General features: G+C 40.4%; 1 protein-coding gene across 1 annotated transcript; it reads right to left on the bottom strand.

The window, feature by feature from the left end:
- Window positions 1–2,432: 2,432 nt before the first annotated feature.
- On the bottom strand, window positions 2,433–14,264 carry LOC103374270 (cytosolic carboxypeptidase 1-like). The gene is made up of 5 exons (XM_008304335.1): window positions 14,138–14,264; window positions 6,225–6,288; window positions 5,339–5,485; window positions 3,557–3,688; window positions 2,433–2,530 (listed from the first exon to the last, which is right to left on the bottom strand). Exons 1-5 carry the CDS (start codon window positions 14,192–14,194, stop codon window positions 2,433–2,435), a joined length of 498 nt encoding a protein of 165 aa, XP_008302557.1. The 5' UTR covers window positions 14,195–14,264.
- Between the last annotated feature and the right edge of the window lie 9,315 nt (window positions 14,265–23,579).

The raw sequence follows: 23,579 nt of genomic DNA, 5'->3' as shown, positions 1-23,579 counted from the left end.
GAGATGTTGCTTCAATATTTCCACATAATGTTTTTTCCTGATGATGCAATCTAATTTGTGAAGTACATCAGTCCCTCCTGCAGCAGAACACTCCCACAACATGATGCTGACACCCCCATACTTCACAGTTGGGATGGTGTTCTCAGGCATGCAAGCTTCCCCCTTTTTCTTCGAAATGTAATGATGGTCATAATGGTCATAATCCAAACGATTTAATGCTAGTTTCATCAGACCACAGGACATGTCTCCGGAAATTAAGGTCTTTTTGCCTGTGTGCATTTGCAAATTGTAATCTGTTTTTTTTTGGGGTTTTTTTTTAATGTTGCTCTGAGTAGCCTTTCAGTCCATGTCGGTACCGAAATTGTTTCACTGTGGATAATGACACTTACCAGCTTCAGCAGCATCTTCACAAGGTCTTTTGCTTTTGTTCTGGGGTTGATACGCACATTTCACTCCAAAACACTTCATCTCTGGGACACAGAACCCATCTCCTTCCAGAGCACAATGGTGACTGGACATTCCCATGGTGTTTGTACTTGGTTAGGGTTAGGGTTAGCGTTAACCTGCACCTGTTCCTGTTCCCAGGCGGGTCGACACCGCCCCAGATCCTGTTTCTGTTCCTGAGCAGATCGACACCACCTCTGTTCCTGTTCCTGAGTAGGCCAACGCTGCCTCAGTTCCTGTTCCCGAGTGGGTCGATACTGCCCCTGATTCTGTCTCTGTTCCTGTTTCCAGGCGAGTCGACCCCGCCTCTGTTCCCAGGCAGGTCGGCACTGCTCCTAATCCTGTTCCTGTTCCCAAGTGGGTCGGCGCCGCCTCCGGATCTGTTCCCGAGAGGGTTGATGCCGCCTCTGCTCCTGTTTCTGTTCCCGAGCGGGTCAATGCCGCTTCTGGTCCTGTTCCTGAGCGGGTTGACACGGGCAGGTCGCCATATCCAGTGCTAGTCAGGGCAAAGTCGGCTGACCACCCCCCTGAGTGGAGACGGTCTCACAGTAAGCTCACTGTTCCCCTGGTGGAGGGGCTGCTCCTGAGCCTCGTTCCACATCAGCCCCTCTGGCTCCTAAGCAGCCTCGCCGCCATCATTGGATCCTGGTCCAGCCTCCTGAGGGATCCCACCTCCTTCATTAGCCTTCCGATGTGTGCCGCCGGCCTCCAGCCTGACCACCCAAGGGCCCCTGTCTCGCCTACAGATGGGTTCTGTCACCGGCCTCCAGCCCGACCGTCTGAGGATCTCCATAAAAGCCAGTTCCACATTCCACTCCCTGCCAGATCGTAGCGTCAGCTTCAGCTGTTGTATGCCGCTGGCCGCCTTGCCCCAGTTCTGCTTGGGTCCTGCTATCCCTGGTCCCAGTTCTGTTTCAGTCCTGCTATCCCTTGCCTCGGTTCTGCTTGGGTCCTGCCATCCCTTGCCTTGGTTCTGCTTCAGTCCTGCTCGCAGTGGTCCTGGCGCCTGCCCAGCCTCAGATTCCCCAGAGCTCCATCCTGAAGGGCATCAGCTCCCCCTTAGCCCACTTTTCGGACTGCCACTGCCGCTTTCCACCGCCCACCCACTCCATCGGCGTGTGCTTCTCGGACTGCCGGTCCCTGGGAGCCTGTCCGCCCCCTGCCCAGCCGTTAGTGAGTTTCAGTTAGTTTTGTCCCTAGTCCCCACCTCAGTTATTCCTGGCTTTCAGTTCATTTGTGTTTTTTAAAAAAATAAAATCTGTGTTAAAACCTTGACCAGTCTCTGTGTGCTCTCTGCATGGGCTCCCCTTGATCCGTGACAATCCAGTTCTCAGATTCTCAGACATTGGTTACCAGGTCCTCACAAGATCAGATTTTAAATTCTTTGACCCATCTATAAATCAATGAGTGGTTTAGGGTCAAGCGACTTAGATCTCCTGACCCAGTGCAAACCTTGCAGACCTCTCAGAGTAGCTGGATTGCTGATTGTTTCAAGAACTGAATGAAACATGGGGAAAGTGCCTTTGGTTTCTATGCTGCTCGAATGTAGAACAAACTGCAAGAAGAATTAAGACTTGACATACAATAGACTACTTTCAAATTCAAGCTAAGTAAGTTACTCTTTAGGATAGCTTTTAATAAATCTTCTTTTAAATCAAATTTGTTTTTTCTGTATGTTTTATTGCTTTTGTTAATTCTACACTGTGTGTTTTTTTTTTTGCTTGCTTGCTTTTATTCTACTTACCATTTGTTTCTTGGTTTCCTTTGGCCTGTGTACTTTGCACACCCTTTAGATATAAAATGTGCTATAAAGGTAATTCATTTTGCCTTGCTTTTAGTGCTAATGTGGCAGTGTACTATTGTTGGGCAAACATCTTTCAGTGTTATCCAGGGATAACTTTTGACCATTTTTCTCCAATCCAGTTCGGTCTGTGTTTACTGGAGGGATGTAAGTGATCAGTGGAGATCATAAAAAAGCTTCAGTACACTTACTTGATGGTATGAAGATTTCTGGTGGTATACTGAGGAATGAGTTGGTAGATGACATCCAGACCATGGTTTTCTCCTATTAGGTTTGCTGCAGAAACTGTAAGGAAAACACAACAGGCTGTAGCACCATTGTTGAGGCATTTGATAAATTAGTTCAAGCACCAATGTTCTGCACTGGACACTATGGGTGTACTCAGCAATTTCCCTGAGGTTTGCACCAAAGGGATCAATAAAGTTCTATTCTATTCTATTCTATTCTATTCTATTCTATTCTACAGTCTGAAAACACAAACTTTATCTACACATATATAAAGTACACAGACTACTCCACCCTAAGCTGCAGTTAGAATTTCCCTGGATAATAGGAACTTCATTAATTATTTTCTCTGGCTGCCAGTTTATTCTGTAGAATACTAAGGAGTTATATGGCCTGGTTTAAGACTACATCAGGGACCATCTTATTCCTCATCTCAAGAGAGTTTTTTCAGTCACTGTGCACAACAACAAATATATACTGACACAGATTTCTCTGTATCATAGAAACAACCACAGTAGGAAATGTTTCAGACACAAAGTTAATTCAAATTGCTTCACACAGGAGCAGAATAGTAATTAAATAGAACTAAATATACCAAACAGGCACAACATTAAAACCATCTACCTCATAATATGTTGTTCCGGTCATGCTACTAAAGTAGCTCTGACCTGTTGAAACCTGGACTCCACACACTTTTGAAGGTGTCCTGTTGTATCAGGCACTAAGATGTTATCAGCAGATCCTTTTGGTCCAATAAGTTACAAGGTGGGCCCTCCATGGATCAGTTATGTGTTTCCAGAATACCCAATAGATGCTTGATTGAAAGTAAATTGAAGGAATTGGGTGGCCAAATCATCAGCTTGAAATCTTTGTCATGTTTCCAAGCAAGTAATTATTACAGTGTTGATTAACTTGCTAAAAGAGACCATTGTCATCAGGGAAACACTGTTATCAGTAAGGGGTGTACGTTATGGTTAGGTTTGGGGTGAGGAACTTAGTTGTAATGGTTAATTAGTTGTGATGAAAATGAATGTCAGTTAAGGCAATGTCCCATGAAGTGATGGAAACACAACTGCGGGTGTGTACCTGATGAAGAGAAGACCTGGATGACCCAGAGACAAGCTGCGACCCTCCTGGCATGATTGATGTTTTGTCTGAGCAGATTTAGAGTCAGCAGCACAGCTCCAGCATCCTCTGCCTTCATACCAATACGACGGTCTGCGAACATATTGTTACATATTAAACTGTACATATATAGACAGAATAAGGCCAAGATGAACAGCATACACTCAAAGGGGAGAATGTGTTTTAGAAGCTCATGGTTCTGGGGTTGATACACACATTTCGCACCAAAACACTTCATCTCTAGGACACAGAACCAGTCTGCTTCCTGAGCGCTATGATGGCTGGACATTCCCATGGTGCTTCTACTTGTATATAATTGTTTGAACAGATGAATGTGGAACCTTCAGGCATCTGGAAATTGTACCCAAGGATGAACCAGACTTGTGGAGGTCCACAATTGTCTCCCTGATATCTTGGCTGATTTCTTTAGATTTTCCAATGTTGTTAAAAAAGGAAGCAGCGTGTTTGAGGTGTGTCTTAAAATACATCCACAGGTGTGCCTTCAGTTAACTTAAATGTTGTCAATTAACCTATGAAAAATTTCCAAAGCCATGACATCATCATCTGGGCTTTCCCAAATACTTTGAAAGCATAGTAATGTTTGTGTATGTAAACTTCTGACTTTGAAGAAAGAAATAAAAAGTTCTTTAAAAAATTCTCTCTCTCATTATTCTGGCATTTAGCAAATAGAAATGATTTCCGTAATCCAAACTGATCGAAAACAGGAAAAGTTTAGTCTGATTTAATGTCAGACAGCAAGAAAACAAAGGTTATATGTCTTTTTATACAGTGTATGTAAACTTCTGGTTTCGACTTCTTTATCTGATTGATCCGCAGAGAATACAGCTTCCTGAAAACAGGCTCCAAAGCTTTGGAAATTTTTTTTTTTACTTCCGTGCTGTTCTTGGTATTGATTGCTTTTACAGCAATAGAGATACTGAACAACAAATGCTGAATAATCAATTTATGCAAAGGTAATCAGCAGCTATTGCCAATATTAACTAACTACTTTTGCTTTTGAGGGAATTACAATATCACCATAGTCTTTCTAAAGTATTTGTTTTTAAATGTTCATCAGGGGAAATACTCTGCTGTTAAACATGGAAATAATATAATTTTTGAGAGGTGATACAATTTTGAATTGTTTTACAACATTACACAGGTTGCACTCACTTGTGTTGTATACTGTATTTGCAACAATAAATGAATAAACCAATAAAATATTCCACAAATCAGTTATTAACGAATAAATAATTGTTAGTTGCTGCTGTAATGCAATGCAATATAATATATATGATGAACCACAGTATCTGCAATGTTAGCCAACTTTCTGTTATGGACAGATCCACTTGGTTTTCTAGCTAACATTCCCAGTGGACACATATATCACTAATTTGTGGAGTCACTTTGATTGCATGCTGTTATTAAAGCTACAGGACCAAAGGCTAAGACTTTATGAAATTCCTGACTCAGCATTTTCCTAAAAACTGTTATTGCCTCTTGAAATCAATCTGTTTGCATTACGTTTGAAACAAATGTAATATAGAAGTAAAACAGGAGTATCTCATGGTCTCGGATTTTTGGACACCTGATGGCTATGTTGTCTCTTTAGAATTTGTCTATTCTTGATTCACCACATAACTCCCATGTACCTGATGTTTGGGTAAACTGTCCAAAAGAGAAATGTTTTGCTGTTGTTGTTTTATACATCACAGTTGTATTTGTCTTTTCTTCCCTCCTCACCTCTGTGTCCAACTTTGGCCAGCAGGTGCAGCAGTGGCAGCAGGATGTTGTAGTCAGGACTGAAAGTGCGGGCATGGTTGACCAGTGCAGTCAGCAAGGCCTCACTACCACCTTTACTTATCATGTAGTGGATACGACGATCCGTACCTGAGCAGAAAGAAGCAGAAGTAGAAGGGAGTGCTTGACTAAATAGAGGTGTATGAATTAACTTGTTCACTAAAGTTCGGTGGCACGGCTAAGCAAGCCTTCCTCCTATTATTAATCCAATTCAGCACTGTTTGTTTGTTGAACTCCACCCTCCCTCTCTTCCCCTCTCATCCATTCACTGTCACCCATTCCTCCTCACATCCATACATCCCCTTCTTCCCTCCTTTCCTTATTGACTCTTTCTAGACACCACCTGAGTTCCATAATTGATTCAAGCAAAATGATGAAACCCCCACAATGAGTTCTTCTTCTCCTCAGCCACCAACATTTTCATCTCTACTGTCCATTACATGCTCTTTTAAACTCTCATTGTTGTAGTGGGGTCCTTGCTTGTTAAATTTAATGAGTGTTCAGACAACCAGAGTGAATCTAGACATAGATTGTTCAACACAAATAATATGTTAATTTACACTGAAGCAGCGTCGGACAAAGGAGCAAAATTATTAAATGGATTTTTAGTATCATTAAAATAGCAAACCTATTTGAGTGCAGTTCCACCCACATCAAGCGTTACATTAACTGTTATATCTATTGGAGTACACACTGCTCTCCGGATATGTATGTCAAATTCTGACCATTGAGATGATCCCTCCAGTTCTTTCGGTGCTAACAACAGTTGCATAATATTATGATATCAAATTAATTTAAGTGGTCAAATGTTGATCTTGTCCGAGCTTACCAGCTGACAGAAGTTCATCCAAGACATTGAGGATGTTTAAGGTGCTCGCCACATCCCCTGGATTCTGCAAAGACCCCCAGAAAGAAAGAAAATATACAATAAAATTAAACAATGCTTAACCTCAGTCAGAGGGTGATTTTCTCTTTGGCTATATAATCCACACAATATAATGAAATGCTACTACTTTTTTTTATTTGTAGTTTTGGTACATACTCGCAAAAAAAAATGGGGCTAAGCTTGCACCCAGTGACCCTCAGGCCTGTGTTATAGTTTATTTCAACACTGCACCCAGTGTGACAGATAAAATAAACAGCTGTTCAACTATTCTCCACTACAAATATATGTGAAGGAACCTGTAGCTATATCGCTTTACATACGCCTCTCTGATGTCTCGTGTACTCTACATGCTGATGGACTGCCAATCTTCTCAGACGAGTTTCTTATCCCAAATGTACAAAATGCTTTTGAGGTGACTGAAGGTCCGTCGGTGCAGTCAACAACAGTATCTGGCTGATTAAATTCTGCAGTTCCAACAGAAATCTTTTGGGTTGGCCAAACCTCTCCCTCATTAAAACGTGTGTTGTATGAAGAGACCTGCTCCAATGGCCAACTATCTGCCTGATATAAATAGCTCAATGTGGTGCATGCAGACAGCCTGTTTAGGTGGCCAACGATCTGCCTGTTTAAATAGAGACAAACAGTGCAGACTTGCGTTGAGCTAATGTAATTAGAGACGGTTGCTAAACACAGAGGTAACAACATCTCTGATTATGGGACGAGTTATGTCAAAAGTGCTTATTAACCAACTCTAGCATCTTACCAGTTACTGCAGCAGCCAATTAAATATAGGGCAGTTTTGCTTGGGTCAGCATATTTCTGATATGCTGACATGTCACTTCAGCAAATAATTATGGTTTGAATGTGAGTATTAGAATAATGTAGGCTTGAAATGTGAACGACTGGTTTTTACTCTGGACCTAACAAATCCTTGGAGACAAGCTCAATCAGGATCTAGTCACACTGTGTACTTTTCTTCATACCAAACAAGTGAGCTGGCTAGCACATTATTTCACATTTTGTTCGCTGTTGCATGTACAATAAGTATTCTCTGTTGCTGTCGTATGTCTGAATAAAGCTATGAAGAACATGAATGTAAAAGTTAAAAATATGTCTGGATGACAGAATCCCATCACTTTAACAGATTGATGAAGCCAGCAAAGTTTCAACTACATGCTCACTAAAACTACATTCCAGAATGAGGATTGCTTCCAGCATCATTGTTGTACAACAACAGTCATGGGGCCCATGTGTCAGGATTCATGTCTCACCATGCTGGCAAGGCTGACCAACAGTGTGGTCCTGTATCTGTACTTTAAGAAATTCCCCATTCTGTTAACGGAGCGAACTGTGTGTTCTCAGTAAAATACGTTTTACAGATTTTAGACTTGCACATTTTGCAAGTCACACATTTTTTATTTTTGAAGTTTAGAACAAGGTTGGGCGACAAGGTGGAGCAGTGGTTAGCACCGTTGCCTCGCAGCAAGAAGGTCGCCGGTTTCGCATTTAAGTGGGGACACCGGGACCTATCTGCGTGGGATGTTCTCCCCGTGTAGCGTGGGTTCTCTCTGGTTCTCTGGCTTCCTCCCACACAGTCCAAAATCATGTTGAGGTTAATTGATGATTCTAAAATTGTCCTTAGGTATGAATGTGAGTGTGCTTGGTTGTCTGTCTCTAAGTGTAGTCCTGTGTCCCCTGTCTTTGGCCTAAGTCAGCTGGGATAGACTCCAGCCCCCCGCGACCCTCGTGAGGATTAAGCGGTGTATAGAAAATAGATGGATGGATGGATTATGTAGTAAATGTTGATAGCACAATGTAAATGCTGCATGATAATGACATCATTGTCATTTAGTTTCCTTATGAGCTAGCTATCTTTGCAATTTGATATGCCACTGAGTCTGAAATCTAACGGGAAAATAAAGGCTCAAATTATTGCTAAAAGATCAAAAAATACAGCTGAAATATCTAGTTTTCTCCCAAACTTGCTCTGGTCATTCAAAATAGAAGCTAACTGTGGTCCACAGTGAGAGCTTCTAGCACATAAGAGCAGAGGATCAGTGTCATCCCTTTTATCAGAAAGAAAAGCCTGATTACTAGCTGTCTGTCATATCAAGGAGCAGTGATAGTAAGTCATTAGATAAGAAGTCCACATTGCTACTACCAGTAAATTGTGGAAATGAGCTTGACTTAATGAAGCGTGACATGTCTGATTGCATATATAAACCTGACAGATGCAAAACTTCACCGACTCCTTCTCTGTTAAAAAATAACATCAATGATTGTAGTCAGATGTTTATATCCTGCAAAATTAAAAAACGGAAAAAATGTCCTGCTGAGAAAACCATAATTCCTTTACCGTTATTATTTTTGCATCATTTTACAAAAGTGCAATGTAGGTTGTACTTTAGAGAAAATATCTGTCATATCTATCTATAGTGAAGACTGTTCAAGTGTTCCAACTGCATAAAAATGGTCACAATTGTAACTTATCAACTCCCCCAAGTTGTTCTGTCTGTCCTGAGTCCCTAGATTACCAGTAATTTCACAACTAAGTGGCTTCCTGGATAATAAAGTGCACCAGCCACAGTAATAAGGCTTTATACCTGCCCAGAACACAGCAACTGTTGCAACTGTTGTTGTGGATGACATTCTAAAATTAATTAATTAAAAGGAACACTGTACTGCATGTTCTGAATATATGTCCAAAGCTTTGCATCCTGTTGATCACAGCATTTCATTAGATGCTTTCTGTTGGTTCTGCTTACAACATAGAGTTCATTATGACGTTTCAACAGTTGTTGCTGATGGTTTCCAATGAAGTCATGTCGGTTGTATTTAAGTATTTGTCAGTTTTTAAGCTGAGGTTGAACTTGATGTATTGGTCACTGCAACGTTTGACTCAACTCAACATGGCAACACAACCTTTTATACTAAAAAAATAAAATCAACGCCACTATGACAGCAACAGAAGACAAAAGTATAGCATCCAAACACACATTGCTTGTTGATGGCCAGAGCAAGATGGTGTTGCAGTCTGTAAGCAAAGAAACGGATGCTGTGGAAGAGGGAGACGGCAGAATGTCCAATATTTGTCTAGTTGAAGATCAGGGAAGGCTACAGGGGGGATAATTAGAGGTGGTGCATGACAGCAAAAAAAGAAAAAGAAAAAAGAATGTGGAGCCTGTGTCTGATGACACACTGCACCTGCAAAACTGCATTGTTTTTGTCACTGTTTTTATCATGTAAAATCAAAAATTAAGAAAGTTTTGGGGTTTTATCAGTAAAGAGAAGTTCGGCTTATCAGATGTGATGGTCAGATGTGTTTGAGAACAATAGCTCAGTATAAAATAATTCTAATGGAAGCTATACACCACAAAATCCAGCTTTCCAAAACTACTACATTACAAAAAAGGTAGAGTTTTATATACTATCAAAACAAGTAGCTGTGCATAAACAACGGAAGACAGAAAACACAGGTTCCGAACAATAACTGGTACAGCACATGCTGGCAGCACAAGTATGCGTTTAGATGTATCCTACTATGTTGGTTCAATATCTGTTAGCTAGTCAATATGCCATTCTACAGAGTGAGGGAAATAAGCACAACTTAGCTCACCTCTTTTTCTATATTAGTCTCTGTCTCTCCATGTTTGAAAAAATTACAAAGCCTCTTCATCTCTGGTACAACTGGCACCAGTTAGTTTCCCTCACAAAACAATTTTCTGCAGAGCATTTAATCTTTTACATTTGTTGCATCAATCTTTGGGAACTCTTCTGTTTCTGCTTTTATGGATTGATGGATGGATTTGCTCATAGACCTTCAGTTTGTCCATTTTGCACATGACAGCTGTGCCGAATGTGCCAAGTAACAAAACCTGGTAGGTGCACAAGCAGTCAGAATGGCATCAAAGTGCATCACGAGCAGCATGACATTTGCTTTATGCTGATAATACAATCCTGTATGCCACTGGCCCCACTAAAAACCAGGTATCATTGATCTGCAGAAATCACAGTTACATTTGTACCATAATCAAAATGTTGAAAAGATCAAATATATGTGTTTCACAAGTTCACCTGCCAGTTGCATCAACAGTCAATAACGTCTTGCTATCAAAGCAAGCAAGCAAACATCATAAGTTGGTTTTGAAGCACCATGGTACCAGGTCACAGGAGAGACTGGCTTTGAATCACATACCTGCTATGAAATGGAACAAACTGGTTTCCATTACTGTGGGCCTCTCTACTGGTATGAGCCACATTGCCATCCACTGAAGACAACATAGTAGGATACAGCTAAATGCATACCAGTTATTGTTTTCTGTCTCCCGTCGTGTATGTGTGTGTGTGTGTGTGTGTGTGTGTGTGCGCGTGTGTGTGTGTGTGTGTGTTTACAGATACAGTTGCATGCTTATCAATGTAACACAATATTGCAGGATACATTGATGTGTTTTAAACCATGTAGCGTTTCCATCCATGAGCTATGCGTCTGTAGATAGAGTATCAAAGAGCTATACACTTTCTCTCACATACTCAAAGACAGCAAGATCAGAGCCAGTAAGCTCATACAGAGTAAACATGTTGTACCCCAGCACTGGAACACATGTTCTTTCACTATAGAAACAAAAGTCAAAGTTTTATACCTTTATCATCTATTAAAAATATGGTGAAGGCACTATTTACCGAGTCCTGTACCTGCTTTTAGTGTATTTTATCTTCAAGCCTTATATTGTTATGTTTTGTTTGTGTATTGTTTTTTTTTTTTTTTATGGATGTATTCCTTTTATTGTACTCTCCGTTCTGTGCTGCCTCTTGGCCAGGTCCGTTATTATAAATGAGAATTTGTTCTCAATTAACCCACCTGGTTAAATAAAAGAAAAATAAAATACATTTAAAAAATGGTAACATGTGAACACATGTATTTTTATATCATCCCACTGCGCAAAGACACGTCCCAGTGACGTCTTTTCTTAGTTATTTTTGGACGTCCAGTTTTGGTCACATGCAGGTGCAGACTGTAACGCCAGAAGACGTCTTTTTCCCGATGTCTACCGAACGTCTAGTATTGACGTCGACAGGACCTCTATGTAAAGGCTAGTTGTAGACGTCTAGACGTTTTTTCCACGTCAAATTAAATCTCATCCATGATGAGATGATTATTATAATCTAATTTCAAATGTGCTATGGTTAAATGGGTGAAGGTTTGCTTTATTTTACCAATATTTGACAGTGCCCCAGTTTTCAACTATACCCACATGATAGCTAAGATCCAGAGCTGTGTTAAAGTTAAGAAAAAGTTGTGTCTGGTTTAAGGCAACGACTTACCACCTTTATTCAAGTGAGCTGAACTTAGTATTTTTTTACTCACATTCATCATGTTGATAATAACAATGTTGATATTTGTGTAAAAAAAAAAAAAATTCATTCATCATATCCTGTACCGGTCTTAGATGTCCACATGACATTAAAAAAGCTACCTAGTCCGGCGTCCAAATGTTGAACTGTATATTGACGTACAAGTGGGGTCATGGTTAGACGTCCAAATAGTGGACCTAGTTTGCATGTCGTATAGACGTCCATAAATGGTCTTGGACTGACGGACGCAATATGGACATGATCTGCATGTCCATCAGACGTCTAATGTTTAGTGGGATAGTTCTGTTTAGTTCTGTTGATATTCTACTCACATAGTACACCTGTAAAACAACTCATGTACCACTCCCTCCCTTCTGCCCCTCCCTACCAACTGTTTTGTCCACCAGTCTCAATCCAGTTAACCTGAAAAGTCCGTTTTCATGCTTTTTGTACATAGGTGTTGACCAGTTATTTTACAAGCACATATCACATGTAATTTATCTGTATTTCTGAAATGTTTCCTCAGACCAAAATCATTAGTTTGTGGAGTGGTGAAACAGAAGTGCCAGTGTATATAAAGGACTGTGAGTTAAGTATCTAAGTAGTACAGAATGCATCTACTAAAGAGTGGCTCTCAGTACAACCACAATGTACAGTACAACAATGACACTGAACTTTCTTGACTTCAATCTGTGGTGTCACAACAGCAGCTAATTTTCATTGTATTCAACTCTGGCGAACTCTAATCAGCATCAAAACTACAAAGCTTCATATTTGCCCAAATGACAGAAGCAGATGAAATCAAATCAAATGGAATCATTTGAACTGGATGGGTTTCCCTCTGCCATCACCTTTCTATGTGAAGTGCCTCGAGACAGCTTGTGGTGTGAATTGATGCTATGTACATGAAACGAAATTGACTGAATTCAACTAAACTGACCCTGCTGGTTTCCCCTTATGATGCAGACTCATGCCTTACATTTAGGGATCCTGGCGCCTTTCAGAATCATTTAATGTTGACAAGACATTAGAGAATTTATAATTACTTTACGCTGGCCCACCAAGAATCCAGTTTTAACTGCAAAATTAAGAAAAACGTTCAGAACCTGACGTACAGCATATGCAGTGTATTAAGTTTGTTGCACATTTGATACATGTTTGATGGAGAAATAACCTAAAGCAAGCCTGCACACTAAAGAACAGAGCAAGTGGATTGCATACATTTGAGATTTTTTGTCATTTTAATAGTACAAACGTATATTTAAGGAGTATTTATACCCTCGAAGATAGTTTTGTCCATTGCAGTTTATTGCATTTTTTTATCTGCAACACATATTTGTACTGAGTGTGTGTTAATGTGTAATTCAATGGGTATCCAGGAAAGATTTGTATTTCTTTCCTTTTGGTCTTTTAATTTCCACTGTCTTTGTGTATGTAATGTAGTGCCTGCAGGTTTGTTGATAATACTGGCCAACCTTAGCTGGTTGACATGTTTCAGAAGTGAATGTTCTTTTCCAAATATCCAAGGGACACCACTACATGGCATTATTCTAAACAATGCTTGACCTGCTGTTGAGCCTTACCTTCTTGAACTTTAACTACTATTACAATAGGATTTTGAAAATGCCAGAGGTCAGTGCTCAGTAAACATACTGCACTCTGAAATGTCAGCATGGAGCAACAGATCCCAAAATCTACTGGGGATGCATGACTAATTCTGGGGTCTGTGGTCTCATCCCTTAATGCCTATGCTGGATCGTATGACAATCTCACATGCTGTAAACTTTGTTAAATGTAATACAGCGCAGACTTCAGAAATATGTAGTGCTTAACAAATGTATTAGACCACCTGTCAGTTTTTTTTTAAGTTTGTTAAGCACTGTATAATACATACACTATCCGGTATCATGAAGTGTTTAATTCACACTCAGCTCTTGATGTTTTGTGAACCGGATTGAGGAATTTTAAAATGAATTCATCTTTTTTATATCCAAATTTGAGCCGGCTTAGTCAAGAAAGCTATTAAATGACTGACATCTTAATAAATTAATAATAATGTCCTTTACTTTCTTTCTTTTTTTTTGTGAAACAGTAAATTTGAAAATTCATGGATAACAATAATAACTACATTCTAGCATTATAAATATAATTTTAGTTAAAGAGCTTCTACATACTGGTGTATTAACCACTACAGAAAATATATTTTTGCAGTTACTAGTGCTGTTAATATATGGCAACTGTGGCATAAACCTTACATTGGGTGGTGGTCTAGTAAATTTGCAAAGCACTGTCTATGACTCAATCTGTGCAAATATGACATTACTATTGACTTAAAGTAGCCAAAAATAAAAACAGCTTATGTAGTTAGTTTTGCAGCATTATGTATTGAAACAGCAGGACTAAACAACACCAAATGCATTGATAAGGACAAAACAGCAGTTCCCTAAAATGCAAATGCACTGCATGTGAACATGTAAGCACATTCTTGCGCTGTGGATCCCTACCTGCAGAGTTGAAAGGAGGACCTCTAAGCCACTGGAGGAGCTTGGAGAGGCTATCATTCTTGGTCGACTTCGTTCTGTGCCGGTCAGTCAAACAGATGGGCAAATAAACGGGCAGACAGAAAGGTGAAAAAGCCGTTAAATAGGCAGACAGACAAAAAAAAATAAATCACACAAAAAATGAGAGGAGAACGGAAGGACTTGGGTGAACGGAGATCTTCAATTGGGGCCGACAGAGTGAATCTGAAGCTCGTCCTCACCGGTGTGCAAACAGCGCCTCACACACACATATACGTGTAAAGCATCTGTCTCCGGTTTTCTCTCTCACACTTACACAGACATGCACATCTAGTGTTGCTGCTGTGTCTAAAGACAGAGAGGATCAACACAGAGAGTTTCTGTGACTTAACTTGACTAGGATTACCCACCAGGGCCAAGGAGGGGGCATGTGTGTGGGTGTATGTGTGCCACTGCTGCACGACTGTGTGTCAGTATAAACAGTGTGTTTGTCTTCTTCATGAGAGTTTGCATAGTCTCTGAAAGATAAAAGAAAAGCCCTACTGCGAAATAAAAGCAAAATATCTTTGCACAGTTTAGTTCATTGTTCACTAATGAACATGGTTAAATGAGTGTATTGTTGTGTCGAAGTGCACACGCACGTCTGTGCATGTGTAACCCTACCCCTCCAGGATAAAGCGCTCCAGAAAACATTTGTGCTGTGGTGTTGAGAAGACAGCCACTATAAAAAGGCCTTGACAAAACCAGCTGGGCAGCTGCAATACACAAACTATATTGAGTGGCAGACTTCAACAAATCGGAGGTGTAGAGTTGACCACCAACTAAACCACCAGACGACAACAGCCAAAAAGACAACTATTTATTGATACAGCTTGATGGTGTGAGATTGTGTGGGGGGGCTTATGCTGGTCGGATTTATCAGGAGTCCAGAGAAAACTATAAGTCTGACATAGTTTTGGCAAAGTTGCACACCAAGTTAAAATTCATTTTGTTGACCTCAAACTACCATAACAGGATGTTATTTCCGCTGGTGGCAAGAACATCCATCCATCATCTATACACCGCTTAATCCTCATTAGGGTCGCGGGGGGGCTGGAGCCTATCCCAGCTGACTTAGGGCGAAGGCAGGGGACACCCTGGACAGGTCGCCAGCGTGGCAAGAACAGTGCTACTTTATTGATATTTATTTTTGGAGCTGCCAATAATCAAAGTTGGGTTTTCAGTGGGTATATCACTGCTGACAATCGATTTGAAGATCAAACTGGTGGTGGTTGATGAACCACAGAGTTCTGCTAAGGGCTGTCACCCAGTAACTTTCTCACTGCTTTGAAGGAACTTTGTAAAACAATTGCTTGAGTAGAGTAAGTATGGGTTCCAATCCATAAGTCGCTGACTGTATTGGAAGATATATTGTTTTGAGGAGTTAAGATAACATGTGCAGCAGCAAACTACAGCAAAGTGGCAACCAAAAAACAACACAATATGTCTGACTGCAACATTAGACATCAGACCCAAAGGATGAGGAGTAAACAGTCACGAACAATCCATCCCTCACAGCGGGGGAGTGAGCGTGACCTTATAAGAAGAGTCAACTTGCTGTGAAGTTCATGTGGTTTTGAAAGCTGACTTTAAACTCACTGGCTGAAATCTAGGATTAACTGTGGGTATTCTCAACCAGTGTGTCATTCAGCCTGTCCTCGTCTGTCTCTATTACTCTGTCTCTTTTTCATACACGCAAACACACTTGGAGGTAATCACAACATGGCATCAAACGCACATACTTTCAGACTTTGATGTACTCAAATATGCCTTACCATTCCCATAAAGAAAAGAATGCTAATCCGCAGGTGAAATTATAGGCAACTGCTGTCCCAGACAGGAATCCCCTGGCTCGACACACACACATATAACGCACACCCCCACACACACACACATTTCCATTTCCTCAGTAATGAGGGAAGACCCTGTGTGTTGCTTCAGCTGTCTGGTTTCACTGATGCCTGCAGACAACAGGCAGTGACAGTGACATGCATCTCTTGGCTTTTCATCCATAACTCATTACTGTGTGAGCAGCACAGCACACATACTAACTGCTCAACGTTCGCTGCAGTTATTTCATAACCAAGCAATGCTGCATATTTGTGTTACTCTGTTAGCTGTAGTGTTTTCAGTGTAATAAACCTTGTGTTTAAATTACTATAATGTTCACGTCAGCGTTGTAATACTGCATATATGAATAATTACTTACATAAAGAATATGTCAATAAATTTTTAAAAATGTCTTTGTTAAACAACAACACAACCTCCTGTGTATTAATGTCATCATGCACAGTCATCATATAAACATGAAATAATAGATTTCAGTGGAGAAATGTGTGAGTCAGACAACTTTAAGTAACTTTCCAGTATGAACTACAAATCTCTGTTTCCACTTTATTTGAGCATCATATCCTGCACTATACACAAACACACTAAACACATCTTGGTGACCAAACCTCTTCAAACCTTTTTCTTTCTATACCCTTCCTTCTCAGCCCCTCACTCCGCAGCCTCTAAAATGGTCACACTTGTTCTTTTTAGCCCACATTCACACCATGTCTAGATTGTATGCTCTTCAGTGCCCACTGACTAGAGTGCTATGAATCATATGCATAGTACTCTATTTTGGTCATAAACATTTAATTTGATAGTCATTGTAAGATTACTTTTCGGGCATTTTCCAGTTGTTGCCATGGGTTCTGAATGGCAGCTGTGGTGGGGAATTCATCAGTCATCAAACATTTAACATGAACGTGGCGTTGTATTTTTGACTCTGAACATCATCTTACTTTAGGAAGAGCAGTATTTAAGGATGTGAAGAAATACATCTATGAGAAAGTGTGAGAATTTAAATTAGGACTCTTAGCAAACACAAACTCACCTGCATTACCAAAATAATGTGTTTTTAAATGGCTCCTCTCCCCCATACACACACTAACACACACACACAGAGCACAAGATGCTGGAATAAAAGCTTTATCAGTGTGCAGCTGATCCACTCATCCATCCAGGATAGTTGGTTACCTATTCTAACTGTTGGGGGGGGGCGTTGGTTGGAAAGTCCTTGATCCCATGGCAGGTGGGCTGTCCTCAGTCACTCAGTGTAGTGACCAATCTGCTAGGGATGGCAGTGTTCAAGGCAGAGCTAACGTCTGTGAAAAGCATCCTCACATTGTTCCCCTGGTGTTTAAGGTGGGTCAGTGCAGTGTGAAGAGCAGTGGCGATTGCATCTTCTGTAGACCTGTTGGCTCTGTAGGCAAACTACAGGTGTGGGTTGAAGGTTGGTGGGAGGCTCGCTTCGATGTACTGTAGGATCACCCTCGTAAAGCATTTCATGTCAACTAGTGTCAGGGTTCCTGGACGGTCGTCGTTCAGCTCGCTGATGACAGAATTTTTGGGGCAGTGAGATAGTTGTTGAAGACTTTGGGCATGATGGGATGCTGGATTTGGACAGGGAAAGGTTGAAGATTTTAGTGAAGACCATAGAAAGCTGCACAGAGAGGTTGTGGCTCTCTGAGGCCAGTGAAGGTGTTGTGCCTGTGCCTGCTGTTTTCACCTCAAAGCAGTTTAGTTCCACTGCCAGGTAGGTGCCACCATTAGAAGTCGTGCAGTCTTGTAGATGGTGATGTGCTGGATGCCCTGCCACAACCGCTTTGGGTCTTTATTCTTGAAATGTCCTTAATTTTCCTCCTGTAGGGTGCTTTACCATTCATGACCCCTCTCTTCAGGTTGGTTCTAGTGGCCCTGTATAGTGCCCTGGTGCCAGACCTGAAGGTGGTGTTACATTCCTTGAGAAGAGATGTGACTTCCTTTGTCATCCAGGGCTCCTGATTTGGGTACACCTGGATGTGTTTGTTGACAGTGACACTGGCAGCACAGTTCTCTATGTAGTCGAGTACAGCTGATGTGTATTCCTCAGAGTCCTGATTCTCAAAGATGTTCTAGTTAGCCCTTTCAAAGCAGTCCTGCAGCTGCGATCATTCAGGCCATGTTTTTAAAGTTCTTATGGTGAGTTGAGCTTTTCTTCTGAGGAGGTGTATGCTAAGCTGCATTTGGATATGTGCTCTGCTGAGAGGTTATGGCACTGTGCAAGTAATCTATGCTAGCATTAGCATCCCATAGAATGTAAACAGTAAACTGAAGTGGAAGGTAAATGGGCCTACATTTAACTGTGAGGTACTCCAAATCCAAGAACAGTGACTGTCTATGATGTTGCATTTGTGCACTAGTCGTTGTGGAAACAAATACATAATCCTCCTCCTTTCCTTTTACCAGGTTCAGGTTTCTGTCCCAGTGAAATGTTGTGTGTCAGGTTATCTCCATGGCAACACTGGAAATAAGCTGCTGAAGCCAGGTTTCTAATGTCTCAGTGACATTCAATTAGACTGGGAGCAGCTGCCTCTATAGGGACTATAGGCACGATTGGTGAGCCAGTATTTAGTATTTCTATTTAGCATTTTCAGGATTTTGCTGCTTGACACTTGGGCAGGCACTCTGACTCGATTCTCTTTGTTCCAATAGTAAACACTGTTGAAACAAAAAAACAAAAAAAACACTGTAACAATAAAATAGACAGAGATACCGATGGAGGTTTAGGACTGAGGTGATGTTTGTTATGCCAGTTATGATATTACACTCTTTAATATCCATGGATGAAGGAAAAAGCAGCAACCCCTGGCACAAACTCCACCTACAGCCTGACTAAATACAAGCTGACTTGACCACTCATATAGCAGAATTAGGAAACTATGCATGGAAAAGGGCAAAAATAAAGTGGTTCTTATTCATATGTGTCTTTAGATATTAAACAGTCGGCTTTTTCTTTTTTTGTACAGTTGCAATGCTGCCCTCCTGTGGAAAGTGGTCTCTTGAGTAAAAAGTCCACCTCGACTTTCACCTTGATACAACTATAGAGAACTTATTCAGTTTATAATACTTATTCAATTAACTTCTGATATACAGCAGTGTGAAAATGAAAACACTGCCATGAAGTGTATATAAAAGGTATATATGGCAATATATAATAATGTGAAATAAATTATATTGTATATTTATGTTAAAGGGGACAAGCACTGACAGTGCCAAACATATATGTTGATAAAGGGAGGCAATAAATATAAGTAGCAAACTTGATTTTGTCAACAATTTTGTTCCTGTTACAGTCATACACCATTATATTGTACGCAACAGAAGTAAGTAAACCCCTCTGCAATATCATTTAAAAGTCAAATGTATCAACATTCTGTCACCTCCCATTAGTTGCATTACTTCCACGTTGAACAGTTGGTGTTTGCTCTTATGTTAAATTAAACACTAACAGTTTAAACTTACAATATTAAAAAACACAGACCCCACTTCAAAAACTAAAAGTCAGAACAAAAGTCATTACTGAGATTGAAATCTAGAAGGTTTTTCAATACTTAGTTTGTCCACCTTTGTTTTTGATGACACATTAAATCCTCCCCTTTGGAACAAATGTATGTTTGTCTCATTAAACCAGAGAATGTACCCCTAATATGCATCATGCTTCTTTTGGTTTTCATTTGCAAATTTGCATTTTGCAGGTTTGTGCTTAAGAACACACAAGATTTTCTAATTATTTTTGGAAAATGTCCATAGAGATTGATATTCTGAAATGTCCACACTGCCTGAGGTATCACAGAACCTTGGATCTTGACCGATAACCCCTGTGCCAATTCTGAAGCACTGGTCATCTGTTTTTCCACAGCTGTAGCATCCTGATGCATCAATCAGTGGTTAAGCCATGATTTGTTGAGCTCTTTTCATCCAAATAGAATGTAACACAAAAAGAAAATCCATCCATCCGTCCATTATCTATACACCGCTTAATCCTCACTAGGTTCGCGGGGGGCTGGAGTCTATCCCAGCTGACTTAGGGTGAAGGCAGGGGACACCCTGGACAGGTCACCAGTTTATCACAGGTACACTTAGAGACAGACAACCAAACACACTCACATTCACACCTACGGACAATTTAGAATCACCAATTAACCTCAACATGTTTTTGGACTGTGTGGGAGGAAGCCGGAGAAGCCGGGGAGAACATGCAAACTCCACGCAGAAAGATCCTGGTGCCCCCACTGGGACGCGAACCGGCGACCTTCTTGCTGCGAGGCAACAGTGCTACCAACTGCACCACCTTGCAGCCCACAAAAAGAAAGTAAAACACTGAAATTGTAGGGCCTAACACTGTTAATTTTAACCCTCAGCTTTGCAGCTGTTATTGACTGACTTTGGAAAGGGGCCTTTTGTAATATCTTTAGCTGCAGTGACACTGGGAGCCTGATTGCTGGGGACAGCAGCTGTTTTGGGACCAAATAAAGACAAGTGGAACTAACCTTAAAACAATTCTCAGCCTGTGCTGAGCATATGAATAATTACACCCTGTTTGCAGGGAGAGCATGTTAACTCCATGTAGACAGAATCCAGCCAATCAGCAAATTTGATCCCTGAAGCCCTGAATGTTCTTGCTGTGAGGCGGCAGTGCTAATCACTGTGGACAGAAAGCACTGTTACATCCAGATGGGGAGTGAGGAATGATCAGATAAGGGGATTGGCATGTACTCTATAGTCCTCTGACCTCTGATCTACGGTGGCCGACGGGTGCAAACAACGTGCATGTACACAAATGATTTTATCTATCAAACAAAATCTTATCTATATTTTTAATTTAATTAAATTAAATAAATATATCTTACACATCCTTTTTTTTCCTGTTAATTATGCAATAAATTTAGGTGGTCTCATGATCAACAGGACTGAAGCCCCTGGTCCACATATCCTCAGTTCAGAATTTACATCTAAAACAAGGCATTGCTGGGAAATCTACTGAGCATATCCCTGCTTCCAAGAGGAAGAGTCCTTTTGGTTTTAATGGTTCTATGACCTTTCTTCTAACGTCACCTAAAGAACAAATACTTCATTTTTAGCCCTTCTACTGTTAATTACTGTAAGATAGAAAAATTAAAGTCAGTATGTTCTTTCTTCTCTCCAACTCTTTCATGTTGCAATGACCATTTCAGCCTCAGGGGGCTGATAGTGAGCTTTCAAGCTGGTTTTTGTTTATTTATGGTGCGACAGCTCCATGGCATCCTGAAGCACTTCTGTTTTAAATCCGATGGCCCCTCTGATGTAAATCACACTGCAATTGAAACTTGAAGCACAGGAGGCCCTCTGTGATTAAATGTACCCATAAATTACCACCCTCTTTCATAGAGACGAGAGAGCCAGACTGACGGACAGAGGCAGAGAGAAGCAGAAAGACAGACACACACACACACTTTGTCTCAACCTTAAGCTACATTACAGAGAATGAGATCTAATTCATTCTATTCTTGTTAGCTTCATTAGAGACACTAAAGATGATTTTCTCTCTGATGCTGTCATGTATGAATAACATCTATGCACCAAAATAATCAATCAAATAAAACACTCTTTTATTTCAACATGCTTCTGACATAAGCGTTAGACACACTAAATGGTTGCTTTCACTGTCCTTGATACTTTATTCACTTTCTTACTTCTCACTATTTATTATTTCTGACTCAAGAACACTGTGTTTTTTAAGTCTGGATTTTCGCCCATGACATTGACACCGAGTCAGTGAGGGGTCACCGGTTAAAAAAACACTCAGCTGTTGTCAGCTTGTGTGAAGAGGGTCTCTCAGTTTCCCTGCAGTTGCCATCACTGACCACAAATGAAAGTGTTGCCATGAAAAGACATGTTTCATTCATTCTTCAGACAACTGATACACGGCCTGATTCACTTATGGGTTGAAGAACATTATCAAATTCTAATATTTGTGTTTGATTTGTTGAGACATGGTATACAACTGCTGATCTTTAACATGTGTCAGCCACATCTCAGCAGGAAAGCATACAGTGTCCGGGGCTTATCTGGATCACTGAAGCCTCCACCTTCAGTACAGTCATCATCAAGAGCACATCCTCCACAACATTTTGGTAGCTTGGACAGTCACACATACACAAAAACGCCCACTGGCAACAGATCATCAAAGTTTGTCAGCATTATCACCTTCTATTCAATCCCCATATCAATCAAAAGAGGAAAAAAATCTCTGGCTTGTATCGATTGTGAATTTTGTCTTTGGCATCTGTGATTACCGTCTGTTATTATTTCTAATGTCTAGCATGATGCTGATGTATGCCTTTTTTTTTTTTATGTTACTGACATTGAACTGAGATTACCCACCATGCTGAGCCTGAGCTTCACCAGGTGAATTATTACAATGATGAACATATTAAACCATCAATTATTATAAAGCTGTAATAAAATGTATACTCTGAAGTGTGTTTTACCTTTAGTACTTACAATGCATAAACTTGTAACGGGATTTTAGACTTAAGTAAAAGATCTGAGTCCTTCTTCCACCACTGCAACAGACACAGCACCAGTTGACAAAGAGGGAAATCTACACTCTACCTTTATAAACATTTAAGTACTCATGGGTGGCAAATTGTTGCCATCAGACTCCTACATTTCAAATCAAATCAAGTTTATTGTCATTTTGCTGTACATACAACAGTAGTACAAACAAGATGAGAGAGTGTTTCTTCAGGATCCAATAACTCAAAGCAACTAAATAAAGAAGTGTTTGCATATCTGGATCAGCAGTTCAGCATTCTGACAGCTTGTGGAATGAAGCTGTTGATCATTCTGGAGGTTCTTCCTTCAGTGCTCCGGTAATGTTTGCCTGATGGTAGCAGTTCAAACAGTTGATGGAGAGGGTGTGAGGATACATTTGATCAGAAACAGCTGATAGTTTCTCAACCAATAGGTCAAGTGAAGATAAATGGGTTGCACAATCCAAACAGAAAGGATGAGAACCTGTATAAACTGTCTTGTTCAAAATGGTGATTGTTGCAGGTGGACTTCTTACCATTTACATAGTTCAACGGACTTTAGAACTGTTCTTCTATGACCAGTTTTCAACATAAGTCCACTGCTTGCCTATACTTCCCTTGTGTCATTTCCAACTTGAAGGTGATGATAGACCAGGCTACCCCTTTGTGATGCCTACACTCTGGAGGCATTTCAGAGGCATACAGCTGTATGAAACAGAGGTCGGTAGATCTGTGTCAAGACTCCCAGTCCATGTTTTTGAGGTTTGCCAAGTTTATATTCAAGTGTGATACTGACAAATACAACAGAGTGTTATACAACTTAAACGGCAAATTATTCAAAATTGTATTTTAAAGGAATTGCATTACCTTTGTGTTGAACAGTACGATTTTTTTTATTTTTTTTGTATGTAATATTAAAAACTGACAGTTTAGGTTTACTATTTTAAAAGTGCAGGCCCCATAGTAGGAACTCAGTTAAATAAAAGTCAATACATCTTTCATTA

This window comes from Stegastes partitus, unplaced genomic scaffold (assembly GCF_000690725.1).
Source record: "Stegastes partitus isolate 25-593 unplaced genomic scaffold, Stegastes_partitus-1.0.2 Scaffold2190, whole genome shotgun sequence".
Classification (NCBI taxonomy): domain Eukaryota; kingdom Metazoa; phylum Chordata; class Actinopteri; family Pomacentridae; genus Stegastes; species Stegastes partitus.
This window is presented reverse-complemented; position numbering and strand designations above follow the sequence as displayed.